We start from the raw sequence: 17,117 nt of genomic DNA, 5'->3' as shown, positions 1-17,117 counted from the left end.
TATTAGAAGAAAATGTTCAAATAGTCAGATATCATCAAGTAATCAGCAAAGCTTAGAAGGTTGTGCTCGATGATTTGAGGATGACTTGAAAATAGGTACCCATTAACTCCTCTAGATAAGATTGTTCCTGAGGATTTTAGGATGACTTCACACGATGAATTTGCTCTTGATGATTTGAGAATGATTACAGAACTAGTATCTGATGTAGTACTTCCAAAAAAACATAAACACAAAATCAGCAGGCAGAGCACCGCTCCATGGTTCTCCCCTAAGTTGAGAGAACTGAAACAATCATGCAGCAGGCTTGAAAGGAAATAGAGAAGGAATTATTCAAACCTTACTAAATCAGAATATAGGGAGGCAATCCGATTCTACAAATTTGAAATCATAGCTGCCCAAGCTGTCTTCTACGAAGATAAGATTAATCTATCCGCAAACTCCCCCAAGGAAATTTTTCGTATCGCTAAGACCGTCACCAAACCGCCCTTGAAACATGCCTCGCCGGATGGCGCTCTCACCCGCTGCAATAGTCTGGCAGAATTCTTTTCACAGAAAATTCAAAACATTTATCTGTCCTTTCCAATTTCACAGAACCCTCACTCTGTCACCCATGCCAGAATCACAACCTGGAACCCAAACCTCACTAGAACAATTCCTCCCCCTTGATCTTGTTCTGTTGGGCCCAATTATGACGAAACTTAAATCCGGTTCTCCAACAGACCCTGCCCCTCCTCAGATACTCACATTAGCCACCAACATCATTTGTCCTGCTATCCTTCGCTTTCAACTCGCTGCGAATCGATAGGTAGTATTCGCTTCTCTCTTTGTTTTATATATGTGTTTACTGTTGGTAGACAAGAGAATACAAATAAAAAGGTTCCTATTCTTGTGTGCCCAGTATTTGTTGTGTTATATGTTGAACGTTGTTAGTCCTTGTCACATATAAGTTTGTGTACACTGCACCATTCACTGTCTTTTACTTTTGGGAGTCGGACACGTTTACGTTAAGCTAGTTGACACCAATGATGAGAACAGGGCCACCCTGGTGAGTACCAACCAGGGGCCCCAATGGTGGTGCGCCCGTGAGGTGTCTTCTAGCTACTCACACATTTTTTCAGATGTCGTCTCTCTATTGAATGTTTGTCCTGTGTTGTCTAATGTTAGGTGTATCAGAGATTGGCTACTTTTATAATTTTTTTGGCAGGTATCTGGAGTCAGACACCTATTGCTAGATTCAGAGGTGTGTTTGGAATGATCCCTTGACATATCCACATATACCCACAGATTTACATAAAAACTATTGCCTTGTGGACTAGGTTATTGTGTTTTTTGACTGTATGAGTGGAGGGCGACCTAGTCCTATAAATCCCTCTGTACTCCTAGTATATGAACCTGCTATCCTTGGCCTCGTGAACTCCTCTGTTTCATCTGGCATAGTTCCCATCGCCTGGAAATGTGCTATAGTCAAAGCCTTCCTAAAGAAACCTAATCTAAATCAGGACGATTTCTCCAACTACCGTCCCATTTCTCTTCTTCCCTGAGTGAGTAAGATTCTTGAGAAACGCAAACACTATTATGGTGGATTTTCTGGAATCTAATTATTTACTCCATTTCTCCCAGACTGGTTTTTCGCCCCCAATTTGGGACAGAAACCGTCCTCCTCGCAGCAACTGAGGAGGCTAGGAGGATCCTGGATCAAGGGGGTAATTCTGAGATTATCCTCCTTGATCTCAGTGCCGCTTTCAACACTGTAAACCGTAACACTCTGATCCTCGGACTCAAAAACCTAGGAGTATCCGGTACTGCTCTAACCTGGTTACAATCCTTTTTAAGTGAGCGATCATTTAAGGTCTTCGAAGGAGTTGTTGTCTCCAAGCAGTGGCCTCTTAGCTGTAGGGTTCCTCAGGGCTCCTCCCTGAGCCCCACACTGTTTAATGTTTACATGAAACGCCTGGCAGAAATCGTCTATCCCTTTTGGCATAAAAATCATCACCTATGCAGATGACACTCGGCTCGTGGTGGCGTTAAATCACCCTAAGCGGTTATCTAGCACCCTACGTTGTTGCCTAGAGGAGGTCGCCAGTTGGATGGAGCTCTCATGCCTTAAACTCAATGGGGACAAGACGGAGCGCCTGCTCCTGGGCAACTCCCCCTCCAACAACTTTGCCTTGCATTGGCCCAATTGTCTTGGGCCCCAGCCCCAAAAGGCCAGATTAAGAGACTAGTCATATGGCTTGACTGTTCCCTCACTTTTAACCATCAAGCAGCGAAAATTTCAGCCACTTATTTTGGCTTACTTAGGATGCTGCGTAAGATCCTTCCTCTTCTCCCTTTCCAGGCCAGAAGGATCATGGTCCAGGCCCTTATCCTTTCCCGCCTGGATTATGGGAATGTCCTCAATCTGGGTGCCCCACAATACACCATCAGTAAGCTCCAGATCATCCAAAATGTTGCTGCCCGCCTGCTCCTACAGATCTCTTGCAAAACCAGCCCTGGAGACTTTGCTTTGGCTGCTGATTAGGGAAAGGATTCAGTTTAAAGCCATGTGTTTGGCCCACATTGCCTTCTGGAAGAACGGCCCAGCTGTTATCCAATCCTTGATCACCCCATACCAACCTAGGAGGAACCTTCGCTCAACGACCTCCTTCCTCTCCTTACCCCCCAAAATAATGAGCTAGATGTGGCAGACGGTCTTTTACCTACAACGCTGCCACTCTCTTGAACACTCTCCCACTTTCTCTTCGACAGGAGCCCAAATACTGGCCTTCCGAATGCTTCTAAAAACATGGCTCTTTAGGAACTGTGTCTAACTCTTGCTTGCTCGACCATCCGCTGTGGCGTCTGTAGCGCTGGGAGGCCTCAGGGTAGCCATTGCGCTTTATAAATTTTATTTCATACATTCATTCACTACTGCACAAGGATCGTTTGCATTAAAAAAGATGAGCGTTCCTAAATGCTTGTGGATAATTTACTGATTTTAAAAACAAGTTTGCCATTTTTGTTTCAGATTTGTTTTAAAGTGTAACCAGTTGGGTTGTTTCTGGAGTATTTGCTGTTAATTGCACAGTGACCTCATGTCATATCTAATGATCAGTATCTGATATACATCAAATAGCGTGTTAATTTAGTAACAGGTTAGTATTTTTACTGGCTTTTGTTACTTACAAATCAATCTTATTAAATATAATTGGTAGAATAAACAATTCAAAGCTTATAATGTTCAACATATAATATTAATTATGCAAATCAGACTGCGCAACACAAAGCCTTCACTTAAAGGGCCATAAGCCTTTCTTTTGTTAAAGTTTCTTCTTGGTTGGGGGCTTTCTGGCGCCTAACACCTAGATGCTAATGGAGTGGAGGGACACCAGGGCACTCAGATTATCAGTTCACAAGTGATTAAGAAAACCTATAATTTTGAGACAGGTTTTTGATTTAGTTTAACACTTTTATGTACGAAACATGCGTGTACTGTAAAAATGGCAGATGCATCTGTATGGCTGTTACCAGGACTGAAAGCAAGCTAGAACGTTTGATAGTGTATTGTGATTAATGGTACATAATGGACTGTATTTCGGGCCTGAATAATATGTGTAAAAATCAATAAAATATGTTTGAAAAAAGGGGTTTAATACATTATTAAGCTAATGATAATAGAGTACCTTAACCTCCCGCTTGACTTAATGCAGAGTGCTTCAGTGTTCCTACTATGAGGCTTTTAACAGGTCCCTGTTGAGATCAGAGGATTAGACTTTGAGAAGAGCCCCCTGACCCATGCCATTTGACGAGTGACCATGACCTTAGTTTGCCAGCTTATAGCTTTGGTCATTTAACTTTCATTCAATCAATTACTTTTACGTGTTTAGCCTACTAGATGCAGACTCTTGCATGTCGTGAAATCTGAATATGATCTGTCATTCTTTAATGCCTGCTACACAAAGCTGAAAGACACACCATGAAAGTATTTGACCAGATGTATTAAAAGGCTGTAGTAAGAATCTTTGAGGCACTCTGCATATCAAAAGAGCAAATGCAGATGCGAATGACGAGTGTTGCACCAACAATGTACAGTTGGAGATAAATTAGTAACTCCAAAAAGCAGCGGTTTTCAAATATTCCTCCACAGCGCACTGCTAGCTGGAAGAGAAAACCATTATTTGGCCCATGCTGCATTTTGGGACCCTTGGTCCCCACTTATCCTATTACTTTCTTGAATGCAGGCCTGGATTTTGACAAACCGGGCAAGTAGATGAGGAGACATTTCGAAAGTCATGGGGAAGAAAATCGTCCCGGGCAGCACAGTAGTGGAAGAGGTATTTGGTGCCACTACCAGTGCAGTAGCTTATTTCTCCATGGTAGCAGCATCCCTTTCCCTTTCAGCTTCTCTACCACTGGACATTGAGAGTACCATCCTCCTTTCCATATATCCTGGTATGTGCAACAAAAATGGAGTCCCTGGCTTATTTTAGCTTGTAGATCCCCCAAAGAACTTTGTGGGTGACTTCAGACCACTATCATCAAAGGAAAGCAGATTGCCTTTATTTTGCTTAATTGTGCTCCTGGGCACTTGCTACAGCAACCCAAATCCTGATCTGTAGGGTAGATTTACATTATTTGGCTCAGCTTAATTTGTCCTACTTCTCCTTAATTAATCAAGGAAATGTCATGAACCTTCCCTTTACCCAGAGTAAGCTGAAAACTTGATGCAAATTCCTAGCAGTAAATGCAAAGCTCGTTTAAGCCTACTCTGAGGTCCTTTCAGGGTCTTAAAGCTTTTGACTTTGAGGAAAATGCAATGTCACTGTAGGGTTTTTAAGGTTTCCCCAACTGTCAGAACGACAAACATCGGTCGAACAAAGGAGGATGTACCTGAAGTACAAAAAAGCCTTTTACCTCTTCAACAAGCATTTCTTTCCATAGCAACTGTAGAGCACAAGTAAAATTATTTCCCGTTACTCACCTTATCAATAAATGCATGCAAACAATTTTTTTGTCTTCTTTTTCATCCACACTTCAAGTGTTTCTGGTGAACATGAGCTGTGTATGCAGTGCCCAATAGGAATAAACGCCTGTGTCATTCTTTACTCCCACGTCTTCAGTCTCTTGCTCCCAAAAGAGTCTTTTGAATTGGAAACATTGGGATAAATGGATATATCCTCTCAGCTATCAAGCAATATTTATAGTGTGCAGTTGAACTAAGATTTGCATATCCCAATGGGCATCTAGCACGGGCCAATCCCTGCCATTTGTGTTGGGGCTACTTTTCAAATGCAAGACACTCAACTGGGGTTGGCCTATGGTCATTGGGTCTTAGCCAAGGATTTGGTGGTGGTCAGTGTTCATATCCAGCAGTATCAATAAACTTGAGAAATACTCCTAAAGCCCTACAAATGAATGTTCTTAATCGGAGTGGGTTGTTCATAGTATATTCTTGCCCCAAGTAATGCTGGTAAGTCATCAAACACAGGCATACTTTCAGCTCCATTGCATCGATCACCACATGGTGGTCCCTGAGGGCTCCCTACCCAAGTTATTGCCCAGATTGTCGTCCTGCTTCAAAATTCTAATGCTCTTAGCAGCACAAACAGGAGTTTGATCCTCAGTGGGCTTATATTCCTGACTGTTGGAAGATATCGGGCAGCATTCCTTTGTGGTTCCATGAAGCAAACTAGTTGTTCCACCCCCCCCCCCCTTAGCTCTTCTTGAACCACCAGGGGAGACAGTCTGTCTGCTGAAAAGGAAACTTAGCCCATTTTCGGTGCATGACCTTGTCTCTAAAGACGCATCGGAAAGACTGGATTGAACACAGTTTCTTTTGCCCTAGAAGTGTTTCTGCTGTTCTACCAATGGCAACATCATAGTTCTCATGGACAATGCGAGTACCATGGTCTAAGTCAAAAAGAAACCTAGGCTTCATCATCTTATCTGCCGATCTACAAGAATGTTGCATAAAATGGTGCAAAAGGGATCCTGGGTAAGTAGTTTCTTAGAAAGGTTAGTCAGAATGGCTGAATACTGTAGCTTCTGCAGAATGTATACTCTTTTTGCTTTTGGCTCCACCACACCTTCCTTCCGTTCCTTCCTTATTATACATTAGAAAATTCCCAAACTTGAAATATAATGGGAAGACATTCATATCTAGTGTAGCTAAATATTTTCTTGGTAAATGCAACATCTTCTCTGGAACTGACTTACAGGTGGTAGTGTTCCTAGCACATGTGGTGGCTTTGCAAATACCAAAGACATCAGCCTGTCTTAGAAAGGTGACTCCATCTTTGTTCAAGATGATGGCTTTATGATAAACATTGATCCTTGAAATGTACTCATCTAAATTGATGCTCATTTCAAAGTACTGTCTCCCGCATACAATTTACGGTTATACTGCAGCAAAAAACGAAAGATGTATGACGCGTATGTACATCGCTACAAAAGTATCATATTTGCACTTCTTTCTATTTTTCTTAGTGTCGCCTCACTATAGATCAACTCTAGCATTGGTATTAGCAAAGAAATGTGCCCTTGAGCAGAAAGTTGGACGAAGCTTCACATTTGCCCACTACTCTCTTAAAATTCTTTCAGGACTGTTTTATACTATATTTACACATCAGCGTAAACATAACTTAGTTTTATTATTTTATTCATTTTTCTTTTAAAGCACTAGTAAACACCCAAAGGCTGCCTCAGAGCTGACCACAGCAGCCGTTGTACGACCAAAGCATTTTCCTTGCAGTGGGAACTCGCATTTAAGTAATTTCTGTGTCATTAACTTATTATTATTATTATTATGTTTCTTATATAGCGCCAGAATCGACCCCCGAAGGGGTATCTCCGCGCTTGCCTTGGGAACCCGTCCTGGCTTTTCCCTGTGAGATAGCCCCTACAGGGCATCCCCAAGGTGAAAGCCAGGCATCCCGCCGCAGGGGGGCCGTTGTGGAGATTAAGCAAGCTTAATGCCCAGAGTTGCAGAGTGTGAACCCATGATTAGGTCAGGCACCGAAGCGAGAATTATCGAGTCCATGGACATTTGAGCTCAAGACCCTGCCGCGTCGGGAATTGAACCCTGGTCCCGGGTCTGACCTCTGCTTCAGGGTCTGCCTGCTCTAACCAGTGAGCCACACTTCTCTATGTGGTGTGATGTAGTGATGGAGATACTCATCAGTCAAGATTTCAGCTGGCCCTTCCTGCTTTTTGTCCTATTTCTTAAATCTTTCTTTTAGCTACTTTAGTTTCTAACAAAAACATAAAGTAGCCGGCTTTTGTCTTTAAACCCTGTTTGGGGAAGTGTCCCCCATGTAAATACTGCCTAGCTAATATTTTCTTTCACATAAGAATTATCTAGACTAAACCAGTTCTTTCTACAAATTGTAGAGGTTTTGTGATTTTCTTTTTCCCCCCATGCAAAACAGGTAGTGTATTTCAAATGTATGTCAATTTCTCTTTGTTGAGTAGTATTTTTTAATAGCTTTCTTATTTTTCAGTTAAAACAGGCAATTTAGGTTAAATTCTGTCTGACTTTAACAACAGTTGTCACAATTCTAGACATTAGTTTTGTCAACAATACTAGTTACCAAAATGATATGAAAATCAATGTTTACTCATTGTAGATGATTGACTGGTTGGTATCTCAGATTAGAGCAGGCATTAAAAATAGTAATGAACCTAGATCGATTTTTAGAAAGTGGTCCTCTCTTTTTGCATCCTGTTTCTATGACTAGGAAATACTACTTAGTGTTCTGTTCTCATAATGAAGGGAGGTCTTATGTTATTCTAGTCTGGGTATCACCATCCTATTCAGAACCCATATTCCCTACAACCCCTACTTATTGTTTATCTTCCTCGTTTTTAATTTTGTGTTAGAAATGAAACATCTATTCTAGATGCACTGCTTCTAAGAAGACTGTGCCTAAGCAAGCTCCATTCTTAGAAGTGGAAGTCCTATTTTCTCTTTGCGGATTTCAACTGTAAAAAATGCATTTAAAATTAAAAAGAAATGGTATATTTTTATTTTGAAGTACTTTTTCTCTAGTGTATCCAAATCCCCCTGGCTGCACAGGGATTATTCTTATTCTCTTATCTCGGTTGTTGCTTCCAGAAAAACCGGAGTGGAAGCAAACATGCACTGGTTAATACACAAACGGAATTAAGATGGATAAGTGGTAGCATAAAATCATAGTGAAGATGCTAAATGTTGCACTTTGGTGATATTTATGATGTTGGACAATTAATGTGTGTGAAAAGGTATGATTTTTAAGTGGTGGCTGTGCAGGCTGTTGACTGAAATATTTCACAACTTTTATAAATTACTCCTCATTTGTTCTCATCCCATTCTCTAGGATGGCTTACAGTGGGGCCCACGCTCACCAACAGTAACTTTAATGCTGAAACGTATGCTTCCTACTTCACTGAGCCAAATTCAGCGTTGACTGGCTGTACGGAAGAGATCGAAAGGTTACGGCCCAAATCTCCTCCCCCCAAACTGAAAGCTGATCGAGGTGGTGGACCTTCCAGGGGAGGCGGAAGAGGAGCAGCCTCTCTTGGCCGAGGGGAGAGAGGCAGAGAAAGAATGAGAGGAAATTTCCGTGGAGAAAGAGGATTCAGAGGAGGACGCGGAGGTGCACAGAGAGGAGGTTTTGCTCCTCGCTGATTGCAGACCCTGGCAGACACTCCTATTCATTCTTGTCTTAGTCTCTATTTGTTTCTTTACTCTAGAACCCTGTGGAGAATTATTTTTACTTATCAAGTGCATCCGGCCATTGTAAATTGTTGTACCTATTTCATGTTTTCTTGAACAGAAAGCAGGGCATTTTCACGAGGATAAAAACTCTTATGCTTCTAGAGGGCTTTGGGAGCAGAACAAAGTGGTGCTTTTCATATGATGTAACCACACACTGTGAACTTTTTGTATTGTGTATAAGACCATAGTATATGTGTGGATGACCTTGGACCACATTAGCAACATGGGCTGGAAAAGGTTTCCAGTGCTTCACTCCCTTGTGCTCCAGAGGAAAGACTGCTTTCTCAACCTTTGAAATGCCCACTTTGTTTTACTTTGAGTTCAACAATAATTCACTCAGATTTGCCAGAGCACACGGTTTGTAAATTTTCCAGTGTTGATCACGTATGCATTACAAATGCATTTCTTACTTCTGGAGTCTTTTATCATAGAAATTTTAAGCCAGAGAATTAGAAAAAAAAGAATATTTCTGGGAATTGCCAAGCAATAAGGATGTTAATAACCTGAAGGACCGGAGATGGTTTTACTACTGGAGGCATGTCTTCAATTGCGGAAATTGAATTTGAATGTTCAGATTTCATTGATCAGTATTTTACTCCTTCCCAAGTTTACAAGATGATGTCCTTGCAAACCATGTCAAATAAAAGCGTACACATGTTTTGATAAAATCTTTTTTCAAAATAGGCGTTTTGAATTTGTTTTTTTATGTAATGAGCCATTTGATGTCTATTTTTGTTGTATTTTAGCTAGCTAGTTTGTATTATGTTTATTTACAGTGCTTTTCCATTGCACAGCTTCACCTTCAGGTATTAGTCCACTTCACATGGTACTGCCCCTAAAGTATATCAGATATGCTCAACATTAGCAAGAAGATCAGTTGAGCAGTGTCATATGTTAAGATGATCAACTGAATTGTATGGTGGTCAGGGTAAAGCTGATGGAGAGTTAAAGATATGCTGAATGTGAATTACAAGACAAAAAAAATTGGTTTGAGCAGTGACTTTAAGGAAGAAAGGCACATAGGCCTTGAAAAGTATGGCTATAAAGGACATGATACAGAAATCCAAGTGCATAAATCGTAATGGTGTTGGATATCGTAAACCTCAGTGAGCGAGTTCTTGGATTAGAGTTATATTAACAGTTGGGACTTAAGTCTGAAAGAGTTGCCATTCTTAAATGGGTCTTAAGGGAGATCTAGTTCAAAGGGACTGTGTCTGAAAAAGATTGTGTTTGAACCAAGGGAGTTTTGAATTGTGGGTGTTTGCTAGTGAAACAGTCCTAGATGCTTGGGATTCTGAAACCGCCAGATATTTTTGACAATTCTGTTAGATATCACGTTCTGCCCATATGGATGATTTAAACGGGAGACAGTAAATTTAGAATTTGTATTTTGTCTGCCTTTGTCATGGTTGGTCCTAAAACACCAGACCTTTTTTGGTTAATATCTGATAGAGACTTCTAGCTGCAGATTACTTACCTTAAAATAGTTCCCAGGTGTCAGACTGGAGCCGGACGTTTTTTAAGCAGTACCCCCTACACACCGGTAGGTGGCGTTCTGCCCTCATCGCCCTCGCCTGAAATGGCATGTGCAGTAATTATATACGTGGTACCCCAACGCACTGAGGTAAGTTCTTTCCTTTTAACGCCGGATAGCGCTAATCCGGTCAGAGCTACCATCAGTTACTTTTTGACTGGCTTTTTTCCAACTATTTTTGTAAGTTGTTCTCTCTTTGTGTGGGGATGTCACCAAAGAAACCGACTTGTTTCAAACCATGTGGTGCCTGTCAGAGACCGATATCTGTGACAGTCCCCACTTGGTTTGCTTCTGGTACTTGGAACTTGATCCCTGCTCCAAGACCTGTGACTACTGCCGCACCATGCACCCGAACGAAGGATTCCCTCAAGTTTCTCGCTACCTGATGTCAGACAACCCAACGACGGTAATAATCCCCATTGCGCGAAGGACCCGGAATAGTTAACAGGGCTGCACCAGGTGATCGCCGTTGCACTTAAAGTCCTACAAGCATAAAAAAATCAAACCAGTCGAAAAGGTCTTTAACTTCATCATCCCCCTCTTAAGTCATCCAATGAGGCGCAGGAGCGTCGGCACTCCAGACATTGCTCTTTGGCGGTGCTCGAGTCACTCTGCGTTTCCGTGATTTTCCCAAGTCTGGAACGACACCAGCCCACCTTAAAGAATTTTGTGATGCCATGCACCTCACATATGAGCTGCCCGGCCCCTCAGGAGCGTCTTTGAGCCCCTTGATGGATCCAAAGCCAAGCCAATTGCAAGACTGAGACCTTTCCTGGTGCCTGCTCCAACACCCCATGGCAGCACCATCCCCATCATCATTGCCGACAAAGAGCCAGATGGGCATTGTCTGGCGCTGGTTCCGGTGCCGACTGGGACCATGCTCTCCCGATTGGAGCCAGTGCCATTTACTTTCGACAGTCCTGGGGCGAGAGACGAATTGTAGGGGGTGTGGGGACCCTTATGGATAAGACCCTCCCATAGATGAGAGTGAGGAAAACTGGTACGAAGAAATGGTGGAGTGCAGTAGGTTAGACACCTCCTCTGACACTGGCTTAGTCTTTCCTCCTACTGTGGCTTCGGAGGGAGCTTCTTGATGTGGTGTTGCGTAGGACTTCTGAGGTCTTGGACCTTCAGCTGCCCATGGTGGCAGTAAAGACGAACGTCTTGGCAAAGTGCTTCAGCTGGGAGTCAGCCCCTCTGAACCTGCACTTCCTTTTAATGAAGCCCTTACTGACATGTTCCTCTGGCTTGGTCACGGCCCTGCACAGGAGCTCCGGTGCATCGGTCAATTGCCCTCCGCCATCACCTCATTCTAGGGGACCCCAGTTTCTATACCCAGCACTCCACTCCAGAGAGCTTGGTGGCCCAAGCCTCTACCTTGAGGATTACCCTAGCGCGTTCCTACCACTCCACCAGATGGGGAATCAAGGAGGCTGCATACTTTTAGTAAGAGAATGTTATCTTCTTCCAGTTGTGCACTGCTGTTAGTGAACACCGCATGCCTTTTCAACCAATATTCCCATACGATCTGGGATTTGGCTGCTCAAGTGCTGCCTATGGTCTCAGAGGAGGTCCGTACCATACTCGGGAGAGATAAAGTTCACCATACATTGTGGACTCGACACTACTGACTTGCTGAGTAGAGATACTTCATTGTCAGTGGCCTTACGGCGCCATTCCTGGCTGCGAACAACTTTTTTTTTTTTAGTGGATGTCCAAGCCTCTCTTATGGACATTACCTTTGATGGCTCTTGTCTTTTTGGAGAGAAGGCAGACTCAGTGCTGGGGTGCTTTAAATACAGCAGTGCTACAGACTGCTCCTTGGCTTGTCTATAGCCCTCGCCACCCCCAGTCTGCCTACCTGTGGTTCACAGTGGGCCAAGAGCGCTTTCAGTTTGCTGTGATGGCAGTGGTTGCAGCTCTTCTGCAGAGGTCAGGTGTTCCAGTCTTCCTCCTGCCTTGACGATTAGCTGATTAAGGTGGGCTCGCCCCAGGCAGCTGTCTCCCACCTCCAGACTATGGGGAATCTTCTGCACTCACTAGGGTTCACTATCAAAGTGCCAAAGGCACACCTGACTCCTTCTCAGACGCTCCCTTTATCGGAGCTGTTCTGCAACCAGTTCAGTTTCGTCCCCCTCGTCCGAGTCTGCAAGTCTAGGATATTCAGGCTATGATACTGATGTCTCAGCCTGTATCCTGGATTTCAATGAGACTGATCCTGAGTTTGTTGGGCATCATGGCCTCTTGCATCCTGCTCGTTATTTATGCCTTTTGGCATATACAGGCTCTGCAGTGAGACCTAAAGCTCTGCAGTGAGACCGAAAGTACCAGTTGGTGCAGAAACAGGGGAATCTCTCAGACAGGTTCAGATTTCGGAGAGAACTGCGAGAGATCTACTGTGGTGGGTGAGCCCTCTCCCAACCAGAGCTGACTGTGGTGACAGATGCTTCACTTCTGGGAAGGGGTGGCCATCTGGGAGAGGTAGAGATCAAAGGACTCTGGTCTCCAGCAGAGTCCAAGCTCCAAATCATCCTGTTTGCTTTGCACTGAAAAACTTTCTTTCTTTGATCAGTGGTAGGCTGTTGCAGGTGTTCACAGAAAAACCACTGCCATGTCGTACTGCAAAAAAACGGCCAGAGCGGGGTTGTGGGCCCTTTGCCAAGACGCTGTACATCTCTGGACAGGACTAGAATGCCATGGCATTTCCCTGGCGGTTAAACACCTGGTAAGTTCTCTGAACATCAGGGCGGACTAACTCAGCCAAAGGTGCTTAGCGGTTTACGACTGGCGTCTCCATCCGCAGGTAGTGCTAGGACTCTTTCAGCAGTGGGAAGAACCTTTGTTACATTTGTTTGCCACTGCCGAGAATGCATAATATCAGCAGTTTTGCGTGCTGCAGTTTCCAAGACAACTATTGTTCTCAGACTCTTCATCTTGAATGGCGCTCTGGCCTCCTGTACGCCTTTCGCCAATACCAAGTTATTCTTGTGGCTCTGGATTGGACAAAGAGAATCTGGTATCCCGAACTGTTGAGCTTGACCATCGGTCTTCCAATCAGACTGCCTCTTTAAGAGGATCTTCTGTTGCAGCAACAGGGGAGAGTTCTGCACCCAAGCTGCGTACCCTTCAACTTCATGCGTGGAGATTGAGCGACCTCCTGAAGTCTGTGATGTTATTCTGGCAGGCAGACATCCCTCCACCAAGTCTGTATACACCTGTTGTTGGGATGACTTTGTGACATGGTTTGATTCACAGAACATTCACCCCCTTTCTGCACCATTAGCCACGGTTCTTCTGTTTGCTCCATCCTTAGCCCAGCGAGGCTCTGCTCTGGGCACAGGTAAGGGTTATCTTTCAGCCATTTCGGCATTTTTGCGATTTACTGGACCAACCTTCTTTGTTTAAGTCTCCTGTTGAGGCCAGGTTTCTTGCAGCACGTTTCCCCCCCCAGGCCATTCATCTTGCTCCAGTGGGATCTGAATCTTGTAGTCACCTTTTTGATGTGTGTACTTTTTCAGCCTCTGCACAATTGCCCTTTTAAGCTTTTTACCATAGACTACTTTTCCAAAGGCCATAACATCAGCCTGGAGGGTCCGCAAATTACAGGTAGTCTCAACACACCCTCCATACACCATCTTCTACCCATACAAGCTGGTCCACCTTGTGAGAAGTTGGCCTGGTATATGATGTTCACTATTCTAGTGAGCACCTTGCACCAGTCCAAACAACCCTTATGGTGATGGTTGTAAAGGCAACCTTATAGACCAGCTATCCTAGGGGTAGCATGGACAAAGCAGTCTTAGGCGAAACTCAAGAGGGCATGTGAAGCCAGCTGTTTACCATATGTAACCCCTTTAATACCAAATGAAAGGACACCACACAGGATATATATAAAATATATATGTTATTTATTACTAGACAAACCCTCTGAACTCTTTGAGGTCAGAGGCACAAGCACAATACAAGATATTTAATCAGAACACAATAAGTTGCACAAAATACAGTAGGGCCCTAGGGGCACGCTAAACCATATACTAAAATAGTGGTATAAGGACCACTACAAGAAAAGTGAATAGGCCTAGGGAATCGCTGGGGCTACGCTGAGCTACCAGGAGTTAGGAAGCAGGAGACCCACGGGAGGTGTATGCAGTGTCTAATCACACATGCATGTTACCATAGAGAATGAATGGGAACGTAAAAGTTACAAACTAGTTCTTTTAGGGTACTTCTGACTGGACTCAATGAAAGTTACTTGAAACCTAGACAGTTGGATAGTTGATACCCACAGGAGCACCGAAGTACTCTTGTTACCTCACCAACAGGAAGCGGGTGCATAGGTGTCAGTGTGTCGGGTTTCGTTGTCGAATCCTATGGAGCCTGGAGAAAAGATGCTGCAGGCAACGAGGAGAAGTGTCCGGATGGATCCAAGTGTGGATCGAAGATGAAGAGGACCTGAAAGCAGAGGGGACAGAGTCTGGGTCACTAGCCAGTGACCAGGAAGGAGCCAGGGAGGAACCAGGCGATGTCGTGAAGCAATCTGGTGCTGATGGGAAGCTTGTCTCTGCAGCCACGTGGACCAGGAGGCGTCGACGACGATCAGGAGTCAGGCACGGACTGTTCCACGAAGGCTCTCGCTGTCGGCGGTGTCGGCTTCAGGATTGGAGTAAAAAAGCCTTAGCAAAGGCAACCCACGCAGAAGACGAAGTTGGCTTCTTACTCAGACCAGCAAGGTCTGAGGGGCTGCTTCTTTTGAGGGAAGCAAGGGCCAGTCTGGAGCAACCAGACCAGCGGTTTAGATTCAAAGGATCGTCGCCAAGATCGCCAGTAGCCAACGGGCAAGTGACCGGGCAGACTCGTCGAGCAGGAAAATGCAATAGGGCCCCACGCAGAACTCTTGGAGGGTGCAGGGCTGATCTTTGGTGCAGATGCTGCTCTTTGGTGCAGATGCTGCTCGGGGCTGGGGCTTCTCAATCCCCAATGCATAACTTCGAGGAGGTTTCAGGGGCTGCTCAGTTAGCAGGTCGCAGACTTTTCAAGATGGCCGGTCCTACGGCTCTCGTCGCCTCCACGGGTCTCAGCTTTGCTGGGACTGTGGATCGGGCTGTTGGATGTCTGAAGTCCGGTTCTTGTCGTGCTCGGGCTCCAGTGGGAGGCGGCGACAAAGCAAGCCGTTGATCGCTGGATGATGCCTGCTTGTGCAGGGTGGTCACTCCTTGACCACAAGGGAGATTCTTCAGTCTTCTTCTTCAATTAGATCGTCGAAGGTCCAGAGTTTTGTTTCAGAGTTTGTCAGGATTAATCTAAAGTCTTGGGGACTCAGCTCCTACCTATATACCAAATCTAGGGACTGGATTACCTGCTAGGTCCCTCCTTTGGGTGGGACCAGGGAAGGGGGTGGTTACACCCCTTTCCCTTTGTCCAGTTTCGTGCCAGAGCTGGGGCTGGAGTGCCCCAGCACCGGTTTGAACTGGACCATGCATGGGACACCTGTCTCATTTCTTTCAGCCCTCCCTGTCCCAATACACAAAAGCCTGTCTGGGGTGGTGCTAGCACCTCCCGAGGCAGGAAACCTATTGTCCAAGCCTCCCTCGCTGGAAGGACTCCCAGCAGCAGGAGGTCAGACTTGTGTATGTGGCAGCAGCATCCATTTTGTGATGATGAGGCTCTGGTTAACTTTAACCGGGAATAGTAGGAACAACATGTCTTCTCCCTCTAGAAGGGTGGAATGCTACCCCCGTCGCCAGAATCGTACGACACCTTACTCGACATGTTTTGATAAAGCCAAACCAGAGTTAGCATTTAACCGCGAGGTTCATAATGCACTTAAGAGTTAATGGTATGGCAATATCCTAGAACAGCTATAAGGACATGGTTCCGAAAGCTGCAGAAAGGATCAGCTCATGCTAGAGCATCATCTCACATAAAACCAAGCACTCTGCCTCCAGGATTGTTAAGGCCTGCCATAGGAGTGACTTATAGGTGTAGATGTGTCTAGATATAAGGTTAGATATAGGTATACTATATCTAAGCAAGGGGTGATTACACAACCTTGCCCCAGCTGAGTGATCAGCCAGTTGTGTCGATGTGAGTGGCCAGCCAGGGGTGGCATAATACATGCTGCAGTCCCTGGTAGGCCTTGGATGCACCTATGCCCTGGGTACCTATAGTACACTGTACAGGGGCTCATAAGGGGGCCCAGTATCCAATTGGAGATGCACCTAGGGTACATGGAGTCCATTTAAAGTGAGAGCAGATAGCCTGGGGCCCTGATTAGCAGGATCCCAGGCCAACTAAGTCGAAAACCAGCTAAACACTAGGCACAAAATCTGGGGTAACCATAGTCTGGTATCCACCTTCCTACACACCCCCCCCCGCCCCCCCCCACCACGAAAGGCGATAAGGCTATCCTTGACCAGGTAAGCCTACATTGCCTAAGTGGCCATATAAGGAAGTACCTGCATTAGCATGGTTGCCCCCTGTCTCATGGTCCACTAAGTAGTCCCTTACCCTAAGGGTATCATAGGGTCTCCACCATAGGGAATCTCTACCTGTGGTGTGTTTTGGCAAAGTAAAAGGCTGGTGTTGAGGTGGAGTACTGAAGTGAAGCTCCTCTAATGTAGGGCTCAGCTTCCTCCAATCACTTTCCACCATATAGGCCTTTCTTTCCTTGACTGAGTTGCACTGTGCTCTGAGGGTCAACCTCTGGCTACCTAAAGCTGGAATAAGGAGAAAACAATGGTCCAGGACCTAATTCTTTACAGCCAGATTCAATCAGTATACATTCATACAATAGAAATGTTCCTGGGCGTTCCAGCCGGATCCGCTCCAAATTAAATTATTTCACATAGT

General features: G+C 44.8%; 1 protein-coding gene across 1 annotated transcript in view; it reads left to right on the top strand.

Annotated features, from left to right (window-relative positions):
- METTL14 (methyltransferase 14, N6-adenosine-methyltransferase non-catalytic subunit) overlaps window positions 1-9,415 on the top strand; it is a 205,733-nt gene extending 196,318 nt beyond the window's left edge. The window contains exon 11 of the mRNA XM_086961446.1: window positions 8,334-9,415. Coding sequence (XP_086817572.1) covers window positions 8,334-8,644 — 311 coding nt within the window. The 3' untranslated portion in view covers window positions 8,645-9,415. The remainder of the gene's footprint in view (window positions 1-8,333) is intronic.
- Window positions 9,416-17,117: the final 7,702 nt, after the last annotated feature.

The sequence above is a fragment of the Lissotriton vulgaris genome, chromosome 3_1 (genome assembly GCF_964263255.1).
Source record: "Lissotriton vulgaris chromosome 3_1, aLisVul1.2, whole genome shotgun sequence".
NCBI classification, from domain to species: domain Eukaryota; kingdom Metazoa; phylum Chordata; class Amphibia; order Caudata; family Salamandridae; genus Lissotriton; species Lissotriton vulgaris.
This window is presented reverse-complemented; position numbering and strand designations above follow the sequence as displayed.